The following is a 17,201-nucleotide window of genomic DNA, read 5'->3' on the forward strand; positions in this document are numbered from 1 at the left end:
TTAATTATATACAGACTCCTAACACTACATTGTGGAATTTCACTCTGCATATCTAATTCTGTTAAACCCAAACTAAAATCATTAGAATCATTCAAAATTCCACTTACACTCAATATACATTGCATGTGTGTGTATCCATATACACTTAGCTTTGCATTCTTCTGTATTCCTTAATAGCTCTTACCCCAGTAGAATGTCCTTCCTTATTCCAAGGGAAAGTGGGTTATAGTTCTTCCTCCATAAGCCATGTGCATCATAGAAGGCAACTAAAATTCCAGGTACAATGGTACAGTAATTGTTTTTCTAAACGCAATGTACTAAACATTTTTTGAAATCCTGAAGGTGAGTTTTTGGAATATGCAGAGGTATAGTATGTATGTTAAGAAAAAACTGATTGTTAACAGTATGAATGACAGAGGGAGGGTTTTAAAAGGGAGGACTAAATAAGATTAAGAGAGGTGTATATGAGAGAGCAAGAGCTAAAAAGTAGTGATGTTACTCTTTAGCTCTTGGTGAAGTGATGCTTCATGAACAATTCAAAAAGGTATATGAATTAGCAAATAAAAAAAAAAAAATTTATTTAAAATGGGATGTAAGAATTTGGTTATAAGATTTTCCCAGCAGATGAGAGAAGTGTAAGAAGTAGATTTTGGAAGGAAGAGAAAGGGTTTGCTGAAGGGTGCAAAGTGGTAGGGACCTGATATTAGAAAAGAGTAGAGAAAGATTTTGGGAAGAAGGGTGAGAAAGCATTTTTTTATTAAGTGGAAGGGGTTTGAGCATTTAGTAGATGTGTGAAAGCATGTTAGATTGACGAGAGGAGACAAATTTTTTTTAATTTGATGTGCTACTTGTTAAAGCATGAGCAGGCAGCATCTATGAAGGGATTCAGAGAAACCAGTTAGCAAGATTTGAGTCCTAGAGATGGGAATTTACAATGCCTGCATTCTGAGGGATGAATGGGGATACAGCAATTCAAAGCATCATTTGTATTGTGATGTCCATGCACTTTCAGAAAGACAACTAGGGAATGAGTGATAATGAATGTATTTTTTTCTTTAGGTCACTCTATTAAGTGGGAAATGGCCAACGTGTTAAACCTTTCTGTGAAACCCCTGCTCACAAACTTGCTCTCAGTGTATAAAAAAAAAAAAAAAAAAAAAAAAAAAAAAAAAAAAAAAAAACTTATGAAATGATAATCTTTTCCCGATAGTAATGACACCAAAAGTACAAAATATGATGGAAAACTTATGGAATTACGCTTTCGTGAACTTAGTGGTCTCAGAGATATACATGTATATGCATCGGCGATTTCGCCCACTTTGAGCCTTATTTTCAGCTAATTCCACTGTTCCAGTCAACCAAACTCATGGCTATGTCGCTAGAACTCCATTTGTTCTATCGAGTGAGTACAAGAAACCACCCATTTACTGATTTCAACTACCCAATAAAGTGGTCAGAAATTGGCAATTTGGCCAATTTCACACAAATTTCAAAAGATGCCAGTTTCAAAATAGGGTCCAGAATAAACAATGCAGACATTCCTGGCACTAAAATAACATTTTCTCTGTTCATTGCTCATGTCTCCAGCCCCCTCTTATATTACTCTTGTTTTCCATTTTAAATTTTTATTCACACAAAAAAATAGAAGATTTTCTGTTATGCAGACTACTGCATTATTGTAATAATTGTATAAATAATATCAACCCATTCATGACTGCATATTAGATTGGCCAGTTGGACATGTATTGGACGGTGATGTCATTTGTCTACTCATGAACATCGGCATAATATGAAAATTTCTGCTACTTTGAGCTCAATTTCAAGGTACTTTTCATCGTGAAACCAATCAAAATCATCTCTATTTCTGTAATATATCTTCCATTCTATCAAATGAGACCAAGAAAACGAGAATACAACCATAAATACTATACAAAAAAAACACCTCAAAGTCAGCGTTTTAAACCAAAAACACGGTCAGTTTTTTTTTCTCATTACGCAATGGGTGCTGCAGGATTTTTTCTATACTGCGCACACTGACCATGCAGATCCATTCTCTCACATGTGGGTCTAGATTTGAAGCCGCTAGAATTTTGGCGCATTAATACAGCACCAACACTGGCTTGTAAGCTGTACTAATATGACACCGACAGTGAAAGGGTTAAAAGTATATATTAACCAGTTAAGTTAAACAATACTGTACTGAAGTGCTTTAGTCTTATTTGTATATAAACAAAATGAAGTGAGCACATTACAAATTTCTTACAAACTAATCATCAGGTGACAATGTTAGAACTCATAGGTAAAGGCAAAGTTCTGTAGCCTTCATTAATGTAATTCCTGACAAAGAATAATTGTGGCACACTGTGTCCATGGATCCATAAAATTTACAGTTAAACACACAACTCCATAAATGAAGAGCATCCATTATTTCTATAAACTTTTTTCTCATTCTGCCAAATTTATGTTTTCTAATGAGTGCAACAAATGTTATTTTGATAAATTAGACACATGTGCAACTCTTGGGTATCTTTATTGGCAAAACGTTTCCTCAATAAAGATACCCAAGAGTTGCACACGTGCCTAATTTATCAACTTGTCGGTTCTCTGAACCATTGATCTACAAATGTTATTTTGTAAATATGTACAAAACATAATCAGTTATGCAAGTGCAAATATCTTTCACCAAAAGAGAGCAAATCTTTCAAAAAATAAGCACAAAATCAGATATAATTATCATATACGACATAACGTATACTAAAGTAATACGAAAATTATTATTTCCACATTAGAGTGTCCCCCCCCCCCAATAATTAGCATGAAACAATACTTATCTGGATTATCTGGCTGCATACCTTTTGGAGATATATACTTTATGGTGGTACTTCAAGAATTTCTTATCAATTTAGAGAAACCATATTCATTTGTTTTTAACAAAGTACTATACCAGTAATTAAACACATTAAGTAACTACATTTACATGGTTTGAATTCAAGAGGTGAAATGCCTGAGGATTTTTACTTTGTAATTATAAAGACCATTACTGAAGCAGTTTTATATTTATCTTACATACCAGTTGTTACAATAAATGATTAGGGAAAGAATGAGTAATAATCACCATACTGACAATACAAATAAATATATTTCATATTTCAATGAAGTTTATCATGGAAATACCTTTCAGTCACATGTAGTCCTATGAGCTAGGAAGTATCTAGTTTGTGACATGTTTGGTTCCTTTTCATTTTCATCTGAAACTATTCTCTTCTGGCAATATGACTAACATTCCTGTTGTCCATAGCCATGAGCCGACACATTCCTTTATCCTACATATGAAAGTTTTCAACAATTTTTTTCTTGTCAAACATTCATTTTAGAGTCTCCTGCAAATCTATCAACAAACTGAAATAGAAGAGAAAATAGCAAGATTAACACTTAAGTACAATTTACAAGAAAAACTTGCCCTAGAAAAACAAATAAATTATATACAGGTTGACCATCACTAATCCGGCATCATCAGGGCCTGTTGGGTGCTGGATTAGTGATTTTGAATGGATTACAGAGTGGTTAGGTTAGAATACACTTAACCCAACAGTGATTTCAGCCACTTTATGCCCTACTTTTGGCCCATTCCAGTGTTCCAGTCTACCAAACTCATAGCTATTTCGCTAATATTCCTTCTATTGTCGACCGAGTACAAGAAACCGCCTATTAACCTATGTCAACTAACCAATAAAGTGGTCAGAAATTGGTAATTTGGCCAATTTCACATAAATATCAAGAGATGCCAATTTCAAGATAGGGTCCAGAATAAACAATGCAGATATTCCTAGCACTAAAATAACATTTTCTCTGTTCATTAGTCATGTTTCCAGGCTCCTCTTATATTACACTTGCTTTCCATTTTGAATTTTTTTCACACAAAAAATAAAAATATTTAGTTATGCATACTGCAATATTGTAATAACTCTATAAATAATGTGAAGCCATTTGTGACTGCGTATTAGACTGGCAAGTTGGACCCATACTGGATGGTAACTTAATTTGTTTACTCTTGAACATCGGCAAAAATCGAACATTTCCACTACTTTGAGCTCAATTTCAAGGTACTTTCCATCATGAAACCAATCAAAATCATATCTATTTCTGTAACACATCTTCCATTCTATCAAACACGACCAAAAACCGAGAAAACAGCCATAAAAACCCTATGAAAATACACCACAAAGTCACAGTTTTTCACCCTTTTCATTAATCCATCTATGACATTTTCTTCAAAATTATGTAAGAAACACATTACATAGTATATAAACAAGATACATACACCCACAGTATGATAAATATCGCATAAATACGAGGTGTGGTAGCCGGAAGGAGGGAAAATATATTATTACGTTTTCTCTGGTCCAGCACCAGAGAAAATGTGTATCAATCCGACTTTGATCCAGTCACTGCCCCTAACACATTTGGCTTTGTTTATAATTCTCGGAATGACTTCTCATCACTTTTCCCTTCATTTATGATGGTATATAAAGGTAGTTGTTAGAAATAATATTCAGTGAACATGGTATGTTGATGGGCCGCTTTAACCCTTAACCCTTTCAGGGTCCGTCCCGTAGATCTACGGCTTTACGTTCAGGGTCCAAACCGTAGATCTACGTCATGAGCTCAGCTCACTCTGATAAACTGTGAGTGGTACACTTGGGCCTAGATATGAGAGAATACATCTATGTGGTATATGTGCACCACATAAAACAAATCCTGCAGCACACTGTGTATGAGAGAAAAAAAACTGAAACCAAGATTTTCGATTAAAACAGCAACTTTGCAGTGCTTTTTCATATGTTTTTTATGGTTGTATTTGCAATTTCTTGGTCTCATTTGATAGAATGGAAGACATATTACAGAAATAGAGATGATTTTGATTGGTTTTAGCACTGGAAATGGCTTGAAACTGAGCTCAAAGTAGCGGAAATGTTAAATTTTTGCCGATGTTCAAGAGTAAACAAACGACCTCACACGTCTAATACACGCCAGCTGGTGGGTCTAATATACATTCACAAATGTGGTGATGATATTTATACAATTGTTACAATATTGCATAACAGTAAATCTTCTATTTTTTGGTGTGAATAAATATTCATTATGTGAATAAAAAATCAAAATGGGATTTATTTGTAAAGCCTCAAAACGTAACTAATGAACCGAGGAAATGTTAGTTTAGTGCCAGGAATGCCTACATTGTTTATTCTGGACGCTATTTTGAAATTGGAATATTTTGAACTTTGTGTTAAATTGGCCAAATTACCAATTTCCGATCACTTTATTTTGTAGTTGAAACAGTTGATTTGGCGATTTCTTGTGCTTAATCAATAGAATAGAAGTAATACTAGTGAAATAGCTAAGAATTTGGTCGACTGGAATGATGTAATTGGCCTAAAATGGGAGTCAAAGTCGGCAAAATCGCCAATTCGTAAATATCGCTGACACATCAAAATTCGCGAGAGCATAATTTCATCAATTTTCCATCAAATTTCGTACTTTTTGTTTTATTACCTTCACAAAAAGATTCTCTACCATTTCATAAGAAAAAATAGCAAATTTTTTTGGGGAAAATTCTTGGACACCACTTCAGATTTTGGCCTTGGACCCTGAAGGGGTTAAACAGTCCAAACGTATATACAGTGATCCCTCGTTTTTCGTAATTAATCCATTCCTGGAGCCATTACTATAAACGAAATTTACGATTTGCGAATCAATTTTCCCCATAAGAAATAATGTAAATACAATTAATCCATTCCTGACACCCAGAAGTATTAAAACAAAAAAATATTTTACATGAAATATATATATAGTACATAAACAATACAATTGGAAATGATGAATGAAACATTAACAGCATAACACTTACCTTTATTGGAGATTCTTCTTAGTGTATGGGAGACTGGAGGAGGAGAGAGATTGGATTGTTTACAGTTTGGAAGGGGAATCCCCTTCCAGCAACACCTCAGGTACCAATTGCTTCTCTGGGGTTGCTTCTCTTCTCTGTTTCTTAATGTCACTAGGACCACCTCGAGAGTCACTCTAGTCCTGTCTCGCAAAGTAACTGTGGAGAGAGCTCTGTTTCTGGCGTCTCTTTAACACTTCCCGAAAATGGCCCAAGACTTTGTCACTGTACATATTTCTCACCTTCTTTACCACAGGCTTGGCACTAGGAGCTTTCTTTAGAGCCATGGTAGCTTATTTAGTAATTGCAAGCACTAAAATGAGTGGAATATTATGAAATATTTCGTAGGAGCACTTGAGGGAACCTTCACTCACTGGTAAACAATGCCAGACTGGCTGGGTAGGGAGGCCGCCCCGGCTCACACCGTGCGTACGCGACCCGAACGAACTACTATTCGCGAGTCAACCTATGAAAAGCGAGTCCATGTTTATACGAAAATACCCCTATGATTGGCGAAATTTACGATTGCCGAGAACTACGAAAAGCGAGGGACCACTGTATACGTTCTCTCGCGTAGCGCCCCAAATGTATATATACGTTTCATTTGTCATTCATTCAACATTGGCACGATAGGCCTGAGTAGCCTAGACATGAAAAAATTGGGGACGCCTGGGTACCACATGCTCTTTTTTCCTATAAAAAAAAAAAACAATTTTTTTTCTCAAAATATTCGGGGTGCTGCGCAGGTGAACGTACAGTGGTCCCTCAATAATCGTCTGGCCTGAAAGTCGTCCATTTTGGAAATAGTCCCGTTATTTCGTCTAAACATTAGCTCGCAAATGATCCGTTAACTCGCTAATCGTCCTTTGTCCGGGACGTGTACTCACGCTCTGAGCCGCCTGGGCCTGCCTTCCCAGCCAGTGTGCCATTGTTTACCAGTGAGCGACGGTGCCCTCACATGCTCCTACGAAATATTTCATAATATTCCATTGATTTTAGTGCTTGCAAGTGCTAAATAAGCTACCATGGCTCCAAAGAAAGCTTCTAGTGCCAGCCCTTTGGTAAAGAATGTGAGAAACACACATAATTTATGAAAAAGTTTGTAGAAAAATACAAAGGTGGTGGTGGTAGAGTGGAAGCAGTTGTGATAGTGGTTGATGGTGGTAGAAGGTAGTAGTGATGGTGGTAACAGTTGTAATAGTGGTAGAAGGTCGTAGTGATGATGGTAGAGGGTTCCTTCTTTAGTGATTCAGCGATTCTACCAACTCCTCCAATGTTGTTGGAGTTATATAGGGCTACAGAAAACACCACCGCCTCAGCTGCTGCTTCACCACCATTATGGACAGCTTACTCTCAGTGGCCCTTATATACCCAACAACAACACAACACCTCTCGTGACATACGTAATGACTTATTTTATTCATTCTAGAGTATATTCCATGTTTCTGTTATTAATATTGTTTATTATGTCATATTAGTTGAATTGTGATAGATAAATAAGCCGTAGAGTTGATATTAGTGTCATTCTCCAACAATAAACTTGCCATCCCTCCCTCACACAAACAAGTCTCCAATAAGAACATAAGAAAGGAGGAACACTGCAGTAGGTCTGCTGGCCCATACTAGGCTGGTCCTTCACAAATCCAACCCACTAACAGAAGAAATGCTACCCAAGCAATAAGCTCAGGTGCAAGTCCGACTCAAATCCAACCCCTCTCACTCATGTACTTATCCAACCTAAATTTGAAACTACCCAATGTTTTAGCTTCGATCACCCTACTAGGCAGACCGTTCCACTCATCAACTACCCCTATTACCAATGTTCATTTATACATTTTATTAGTGCTTTACGTTTATTTGGCATTTTTTTCTGCAAGTAAATCTATATTTATGCTAGGGAAGTGACCCCTGAAGTGACCTAGAGTCACTATGGAGGGGGATTCCCCTTCCAAACAATAACCTCTCTTCCCTCTCTCCTCCTCCCTGTCTTCCATTCATAAACAACAGCCTTCAATAAAGGTAACTGTCATGTTGAATGTTCATTCTTTTGTGCATGTAAATCTATCTTTTAGGTAAAAAAAAAAAAAAAAATGTTGATACTTCTGGGTGTCTGGAACGAATTAATTGGATTTACATTATTTCTTATGGGGAAAATTGATTCGAAAACCGTCTATTTCGATAATAGTCCCACTTCCAGGAACGGATTAAGGACGATAATTGAGGGACCACCGTATATATATGTTTGGACCGTTTAAGGGTTAAATATCATATGCTGTAGCTATGTAGCCCAGGCAGGCTACATACTTACACCTACCAGCTACCTATACCTGACTTCCTACAAACGAATACTACACACTTCTCGCCCTACATCAAGACTACACGTTTTAAAGTAATGAGTGTACTGTCACTGATTTTTTTTTATTATGCACTGTGTGCAGCAGGATTTTTTATATAGTACACACTTCCTACATAGACCTCTTCTGTCATATGTAGACTCAAATTTACAGGTCACAGCTTATGTGAGAGAGCCGAGCTCATGGTGACTGACAGTGGCTTCAAAGCAACCTTATCTTTTATGGACAATGTACGGTGTATGTGCTTTACACAACAAAAATCATTTCTTTTATTCGTTGAAACCATGGCTAGGGCTAAAAGTGAGCAGGTTATAACAATAAATGGAGAAAAAGAAATTGGAATGACTTATGCAGCAAGTAGCATCACCAAACGGTAGTGCCAAGTTGGTGTGGCAACCCCAGAAATTTGAAATTATGCTAGTCAAAATTAGTGCCAGATTACTGATTACCAGATTAGTGATGGCCAATCTGTACTGTGGTACGCACACGCATATTCACAATGGACTTTCTACTATCTTCACTTCACTAACTGCAAATCAAGTGTCATGCTATGGCTAGCCAGATAAGAATCTATGAAGCATGCTCACAATCTGGATGAGTAGAATATATACTGTATAGAGTAGACTGTCGTTTAACACAATTTTGTTTCGCACGTTTTGGTTATAGCGCTACTGAAGAATTGTGGCATATTTCTGAATAACACTTCGTAAAATTAACTTAACACAGTTCAGTTTGCGGGAGGGGAAAAAATTTGGAGCGCATGTCGCCCACCGGGTACACTCTGCTTGGCTGTGGGTTAGACCAGTGAGTCAACAGGGGAGACCTACCGCCATCCCCACCACCCTTGTCCCAGCCGGTTCATACACGAGTAGATACACGAGTAGGACCATCCTCTGCTAGGAGCTAGCTGTGTTTATTTTTGTTTGTGGATTGAGTTTAGATCCTTTAATTACAATACCTTTAAATCTGCCAAGCAATCATGGCACCCAGTAGGCATATAAGTGTTGCTGAAAGTGGTAAGAAAAAGTTTAAGCGTTTAAGTTTAGGAGTTACGAAGAAAATCGAGATATAAGACAAGCTTAAGAGTGGCTCATGTGTGGTGGATATAGTGAGGGCCTATGGCCTTAATGAAGCGTCAGTTCGTACAATTAAAAAGAACAAGGCAAATATGCGAGCTTGTGTAATGAATAACCCAAGATGTCATCTCATGAAAAGAATGACACACAGATCACAAGTAAATAAAACTGAAAACTTGTTGCTTGAGTGGATCGAACAAAAAATAAAGAAAGGTGCACAACTTAATTACATCTTAATTAGGGAAAAGGCCTTACAGTTGTTTAAAGCAGTGTGTGATAAGGAAGAAAAGCCTGAAAAAGTGTGCGTGTTTAGCACAGGCTGGTTCCACACCTTAAGTTTGTCTAATATGGTTTTAACTAACATGGCATTTTCAGGAATGCAACTACAGTGGACCCCCGCATACCGTACGCATCGCATACCGTTCAATCCGCATACCGCTCGCTTTTATCGCAAAAATTTTGCCTCGCATACTGCCCAAAAACCCGCTCACCGCTCTTCGTCCGAGACGCGTCCAATGTGCGCCCTTAGCCAGCCTCACATGTGCCGCCGGTGGCATTGTTTACCAGCCAGCCTCCGCGGTAACATCCAAGCATACAATCGGAACATTTCGTATTATTACAGTGTTTTTGGTGATTTTTTCTGGAAAATAAGTGACCATGGGCCCCAAGAAAGCTTCTAGTGCCAACCCTACAGCAATAAGGGTGAGAATTACTATAGAGATGAAGAAAAAGATCATTGATAAGTATGAAAGTGGAGTGCGTGTCTCCGAGCTGGCCAGGTTGTATAATAAACCCCAATCAACCATCGCTACTATTGGTGGTACAGCTGCTGCTGCTGTTGTACCACCGTCAGCTGCTGCTGCTGCTGTAGTACCGTCTGCTGCTGCTGTAGCATCGTCTGCTGCTGCTGTAGCATCGTCTGCTGCTGCTGTAGCACTGTCAGCTGCTGCTGCTGTTGTACCACCGTCAGCTGCTGCTGCTGCTGCTGCTGCTGCTGTAGTACCGTCTGCTGCTGCTGTAGTACCGTCTGCTGCTGCTGTAGTACCGTCTGCTGCTGCTGTAGTACCGTCTGCTGCTGCTGTAGTACCGTCTGCTGCTGCTGTATCACTGTCAGCTGCTGCTGCTGCTGTAGCACCGTTGTTGGTGTGGCTTATTGAGAATACCAAGAAACAATTAACCCCAGAGGATTTGCCACCCAGGATAACCCAAAAAAGTCAGTGTCATCGAAGACTGTCTAACTTATTTCCATTGGGGTCCTTAATCTTGTCTCCCAGGATGCAACCCACACCAGTCGACTAACACCCAGGTGAACAGGAAAAAATGCCTGGAACTAGTGCTCATATTGGTGAATTTAAAGCCAGCAAAGGTTGGTTTGAGAGATTTAAGAATCGTAGTGGCATACACAGTGTGATAAGGCCTGTTCTGGAAGAAAATGCCAAACAGGACCTACAGTACTCAGGAGGAAAAGGCACTCCCAGGACACAGTGTCTCATCAGTCATTGCTGCATCTTCAATAAAGGTAAGTGTCATTTATTCTTCATTTAGTAGAGTAGTACATGCACAATATATATTGTGCATGTACTACTCTACTATTGTGCATGTATCCTTCTCTTTGTGTGTAGGAAAATGTATATTTCATGTGGTAAAATTTTTTTTTCATACTTTTGGGTGTCTTGCATGGATTAATTTGATTTCCATTATTTCTTATGGGGAAAATTCATTCGCATACCGATCATTTCGCATAACAATCAGCCCTCTTGCACGGATTAAAGTCGCTATGCGGGGGTCCACTGTACAGTGTTAAACAATGGTCTACTGTATTATAACCTGTGGCAGGCTGTGTTGGGCCCATTTGTATTCATAACAACCTACCTCCAGGTGTATCAAAATAAGCGAGAGATTGAGAGGTGGAAAAAGTTTCTCTACATTCCTTTCATCAGCAAGCTGTTTGGTCGTGAATCGATGCACAACCACCTACAAATTGCATATACATTATTACTCTTGTGCCCCTGTATCATATTCGCTTGCCCAAACCTATTAAATTATGTGCATAATGATAGTGAAAGATGAGAGGAAACTAGACTATTTCATGCATTAGCCAGGGAGACATAACATCATTTAAGAGTAAGGAAGAGCCAGATGTGAGTGTGGTGAAGGTGCATTAGGCTGAGGGTAAAATGAAAAGGGGTAAAGCACCTGGACTGAAGGGATCATGACAGAAATGTTAAAAGCAGGTGACAATATAGTTCTGGAGTGGGTGGTACTTTTGTTCAATAAATGTATAAAAGAGAGAGGTGCCTAAGAACTAGCAGAGAACATGCATAGTTCCTTTATATAAAGGGAAGGAGGGGGAGGAAGAGTAAAGATTATAGAGTAATAAGCCTACTGAGTATACCAGGTAAAACTTGTGATAAGGTCACTAATGAAAGAATTAAGGGTACGATGGAAAGCAGGATTGCAGTTGAACAAATGAACAAGGAGGCTTTAGAAAGGGTAGGGGATGTGTAAACTAAGTGTATACATTGAAGCATACAAGTGAAAAATATTTAGAAAAAGGTAGGGAAGTTTTCATTCCTTTTATGGATTTAGAAAAGGCATATGATAGGGTGGATCAGGGAACAATGTGGCAGATATTACAAGTGTATGGAATAGGTGGTAAGTGCTAAATGCTGTAGAAAGTTTTAATGAGGATAGCAAGGCTCAGGTCAGGGTGTTATCTAATTTATACATGGGGTTGTAAAAGATGTAAATGCTAGGGTGTTTGGGAGAGGGGTGGAATTAAATACAGCCTCTCCTCAATTAGCTATGTACTCGTTTACCGACGACTCGGACTTACGACAGGCTCTCTGACAAGTATGCATACCTAAATAATGAATATTAGAGCTGATTTTCTCTATTCTGTTTATTACAATATAATGTACACTACTACTGTATAAACATTTAAAAGTACACTAAAAATGTTATAAATGGTGCAAAGGTGACATTAACCCTTTCAAGGTTGGTGCCATACTAGTACAGCTTACGCGCCAGGGTTGGTGCCGTACTAGTACAGCTTACGCGCCAGAGTTGGTGCCGTACTAGTACGTGTAAATTCTAGCGGACTCAAATTAAGCAGGAAACAGCTGGTATGCCTAGATGTGAGAGAATGGGTCTCCATGGTCAGTGTGTGTGGTACAAAAAAAATAAGGGACCCAGTGGTGCATTGTGGGAAAGCCATTTTATTACACCTTTTTCACCATGTTTAGCGCTAAGAAACTCCTCACTCCTTGGCTAATTGGGGCTCTTTTGTTCCCAAGTGACAGTTCAAACATAGATGGAAGTGTCAGTGAAGATGAATTTCATGGTTTTGAGGAGTTTGTGACCGAAAGCAATGCCCAGGAAACCTGAAGGAAGAAAGGAAGAAGGAAGGTAGGAAGAAAGGGAAGAAGGAAGAGATGAGAGGAAGGAATGAAGGAGGGAAGGAAGGAGGGAAGGAAGGAGGGAAGGAAGGAAGGAATGAAGTAAGGAAACCATCAACCTAGGATAACCCAAAAAATTCAGACAGACTTAGCCTAACAATACTGCTTCCTTAACCTATTGAACCATGAATAATCATAAAACACATGAAAACATCATAAAATATTGTACTAGTGCCAGCGCTTTGGTAAAGAAGTTGAGAAAGACTATAGAATTCAAGAAAGAACTTGTAGCAGAGTACCAAAGTGGAGGAGGAAGGGAGAGGGGAGAATGTGCCTTCTTTAGTGATTCTACGATATGTACGATACTAAAGCAGCACGAGTCAATAAAGGCTATAGCTCCAGCCAGCGATAAAGTGAAGTATTAAGAGTGTAGCAAGTAAGATAAGTGATTAATCGATAGAAAAAGAACAGCAAGAACCTAACTCCTCCAATGTTGTTGGAGGTATATAGGGTTACTCAGAACACCGCTGCCTCTGCTGGCCTTCACCACCACTATGTACGGCATATGCTCTCAGTGGCCCTTATACACCCAACACAACACCACTCATTTTTAATATGAATATTAATAACAAGTGGTTGTTACTGTTATTAATATTGTTATTACTGTTATTAATATTGTTTATTATGTTGTATTAGATCAATTGTGATGGATAGATAAGCCGCAGAGTTGATATTAGTGACATACTGAACGACTATCTTGTCCTGTCTCCGAACAAACTCTGCCACCTCCACAATTCCTAACATGTGCAAGACAGGTATACAATACCGACAAGATGAAAGTTAAGACACTTGTGCAACATCTGGTTATCTTTATTGTAAACGTTTCGCCATCCAGTGGCTTTATCAATACAAATTCTTGGACATAATTAGAAAACAGAAGAACTACTGTATATACAAAAGATGAGGTAATCAGTCCCTCAGCCTTGGAGGTGGTGTTTACAACACCGTGGTTGTAGAGATTCTGAAGCACAGGTAAGGAGACTGGCGCTTATATAGGCGTCAGTGAAGAGAGATGTGTAGCAGACGAGGGCATAGTCACTGGTAGGCGGGATTCCCCAGTGGAAGTAGGTGTTGTAAACACCACCTCCAAGGCTGAGGGACTGATTACCTCATCTTTTGTATATAGTTCTTCTGTTTTCTAATTATGTCCAAGAATTTGTATTGATAAAGCCACTGGATGGCGAAACGTTTACAATAAAGATAACCAGATGTTGCACAAGTGTCTTAACTTTCATCAATTCCTAAAATACGCAATTACATGTATACATGTATTTTCAATATGAGTGGGCAGCTGGGCATTTGTGAATGTTCGAAGCCCACAAACATGGAACTTGCGAATGTGGAGGGAGACCTGTACTGCAATTTGACTTACATTGGTTGTGCATCAACTGATTAGCCTCATTACAGTGGACTCTCAACCAACGTTGGCATCATCTAACGTTAAATCCAACTAGCGATACATTTTAACGCAAAAATTTTGCCTCAACTAGCGCTAAAAAACCCGACCGACGCTATTTGTTCCGTTCGAGACGCATCCACTTGTGGTCTGAGTGCGCCTCACTTGTCCCGCGGGTGCCAGTGTTTGCAAGCCAGCCAGCCACCGCGGTCCCATCCAAACATACAATCGGAACATTTCATATTATCACAGCATTTGTAGTGATTGCACCTGCAAAATAAGTCACCATGGGCCCCACGAAAGCTTCTAGTGCCAACCCTAAAGCAAAAAGGGTGAGAATTACTATGGATATGAAGAAAGAGATCATTGCTAAGTATGAAAGTGGAGTGCGTGTCTCCGAGCTGGACAGGTTGTACACAAAACCCCAATCAACCATCGCTACTATTGTAGGCAAGAAAATGGCAATCAAGGAAGCTGTTCTTGCTAAAGGTGAAACTACGTTTTCGAAACTGAGATCGCAAGTGATAGAAGATGTTGAGAGACTGTAATTGGTGTGGATAAACGAAAAACAGATAGCAGGAGATAGCATCTCTCAAGCAATCATATGTGAAAAGGGTAGGAAGTTGCATGACGATTTAATTAAAAAAAAATGCGTGCAACTAGTGGTGATGTGAGTGAATTTAAGGCAAGCAAAGGTTGGTTTGAGAGATTTAAGAATCGTAATGGCATACATAGTGTGATAAGGCATGGTGAGGCTGCCAGTTCGGACCACAAAGCAGCTGAAAAATATGTGCAGGAATTCAAGGAGTACATAGGCAGTGTACACAGGCCTGTTTTGGAAGAAAATGCCAAGCAGGACCTACATTACTCAGGAGGAAAAGGCACTCCCAGGACATAAGCCTATGAAAGACAGGCTTACTCTGTTGATGTGTGCCAATGCTAGTAGTGATTGCAAAGTGAAGCCTTTATTGGCATATCACTCTGAAACTCCCAGAGTGTTCAGGAAAAAACAATGTCCTCAAGGCTAATTTGTGTGCAGTGGAGGGCAAACAGTAAGGCATGGGTCACTAGGGACTTTTTCTATGACTGGTTACACCATGCATTTGCCCCCACTGTGAAAAATTACCTCCTGGAAAATAAATTGGCCTTAAGTGCCTCCTGGTATTAGACAATGCTCCTGGTCATCCATCAGACTTGGCAGAGCGACTTCTGCGGACATGAACTTCATTAAGGTGAAGTTTTTGCCTCCTAATACCACTCCTCTCCTGTAGCCCATGAACCAGCAGGTCATTGCAAAGTTCAAGAAACTGTACACAAAAGCTATGTTTGAAAGGTGCTTTGTAGTGACCTCAGAAACTCAACTGACTAAGAGAGTTTTGGAAAGATCACTTTACCATCCTAAATTGTGTAAACATTATAGGTAAGGCTTGGGAGGAAGTGACTAAGAGGACCTTGAACTCTGCTTGGAAAAAACTGTGGCCAGAATGTGTAGACAAAAGGGATTTTGAAGGGTTTGAGGCTAACCCTGAGAATCGTATGCCAGTTGAGGAATCCATTGTGGCACTGGGGAAGTCCTTGGGTTGGAGGTTAGTGGGGAGGATGTGGAAGAGTTGGTGGAGGAGGACAATGAAGAACTAACCACTGATGAGCTGCTAGATCATCTTCAACAGCAAGAGGCCAGACCTGAGGAAACTGTTTTGGAGGAGGGGATAGAGAAATTGAAGAAGTTGCCTACTTCTAAGATTAACCCTTTCAGGGTCCAAGGCCTAAATCTGAAGTCACGCACCAGTGTCCAAGAATTTTCAAAAAAAAAATTTGTTATTTTTTCTTATGAAATCGTAGAGAATCTTTTTGTGAAGGTAATGAAACAAAAAGTAAGAAATTTGGTGGAAAATTGACGAAATTATGCTCTCGCGAATTTTGATGTGTCAGCGATATTTACGAATCGGCGATTTTGGCGACTTTGACTCCCATTTTAGGCCAATTACATTATTCCAATCAACCAAATTCTTAGCTATTTCACTAGTATTACTTCTATTCTATCGATTGAGCACAAGAAATCGCCAAGTCAACTGTTTCAACTACAAAATAAAGTGATCGGAAATTGTTAATTTGGCCAATTTAACACAAAGTTCAAAATATTCCAATTTCAAAATAGGGTCCAGAATGAACAATGTAGGCATTCCTGGCACTAAACTAACATTTCCTCTGTTCATTAGTTATGTTTTGAGGCTTTACAAATAAATTCCATTTTTATTTTTTATTCACATAATGAATTTTTATTCACACCAAAAAATAGAAGATTTACTGTTATGCAATACTGTAATAATTGTATAAATATCATCACCATATTTGTGAATGTATATTAGACCCACCAGCTGACGTGTATTAGACTTGTGAGGTCGTTTGTTTACTCTTGAATATCGGCAAAAATTTAACATTTCCGCTACTTTGAGCTCAGTTTCAAGCCATTTCCAATGCTAAAACCAATCAAAATCATCTCTATTTCTGTAATATGTCTTCCATTCTATCAAATGAGACCAAGAAATCGCAAATACAACTATAAAAAACATACGAAAAAACACTGCAAAGTTGCTGTTTTAACCCTTTGACTGTCGAAGGGCCCAATCCTGAAGTTGCTCCTGGTGTCGCAAAATATTCAAAAAAAAAAAAAAAAAAATTTTTTCTTATGAAATGATAGAGAATCTTTTCCCGATTGTAAAGACACCAAAAAAACGAAATTTGATGGAAAACTGACGGAATTACTCTCTCGCGAAGTTAGCGACTTCGGCGATATTTAAAAATCGGCAATTTCGCCCACTTTGAGTCCTATTTTCGGCTAATTCCGTTATTCCAGTCAACCAAACTCATAACTATTTCTTCAGAACTCTATTTTTTCTATCGATTGAGCACAAGAAACTGCCCATTTACCGATTTCAACTACCCAATAACATGGTCAGAAATTTGCAATTT

General features: G+C 38.7%; 1 protein-coding gene across 6 annotated transcripts in view; it reads right to left on the reverse strand.

Moving 5' to 3' along the window:
• The window catches only part of LOC128684392 (vesicle transport protein GOT1B), a 135,778-nt gene that overhangs the window by 24,543 nt on the left and 94,034 nt on the right, over positions 1 to 17,201 (reverse strand). For 4 of the 6 annotated variants that reach the window (XR_011393315.1, XR_011393314.1, XR_011393312.1 and 1 more), the window contains one exon: positions 3,175 to 3,399. Coding sequence is in view for 1 of the 6 variants with exons in the window: in XM_070095208.1 (XP_069951309.1) it covers positions 3,358 to 3,399 (42 nt within the window). In the remaining 5 variants the exon portion in view is untranslated. Of the gene's footprint in view, positions 1 to 3,037; positions 3,400 to 17,201 lie in introns of those variants that run through there. The other 2 variants (XM_070095196.1, XM_070095208.1) reach the window with 1 other exon arrangement.

Source organism: Cherax quadricarinatus, chromosome 4 (assembly GCF_038502225.1).
Source record: "Cherax quadricarinatus isolate ZL_2023a chromosome 4, ASM3850222v1, whole genome shotgun sequence".
Taxonomy (NCBI): domain Eukaryota; kingdom Metazoa; phylum Arthropoda; class Malacostraca; order Decapoda; family Parastacidae; genus Cherax; species Cherax quadricarinatus.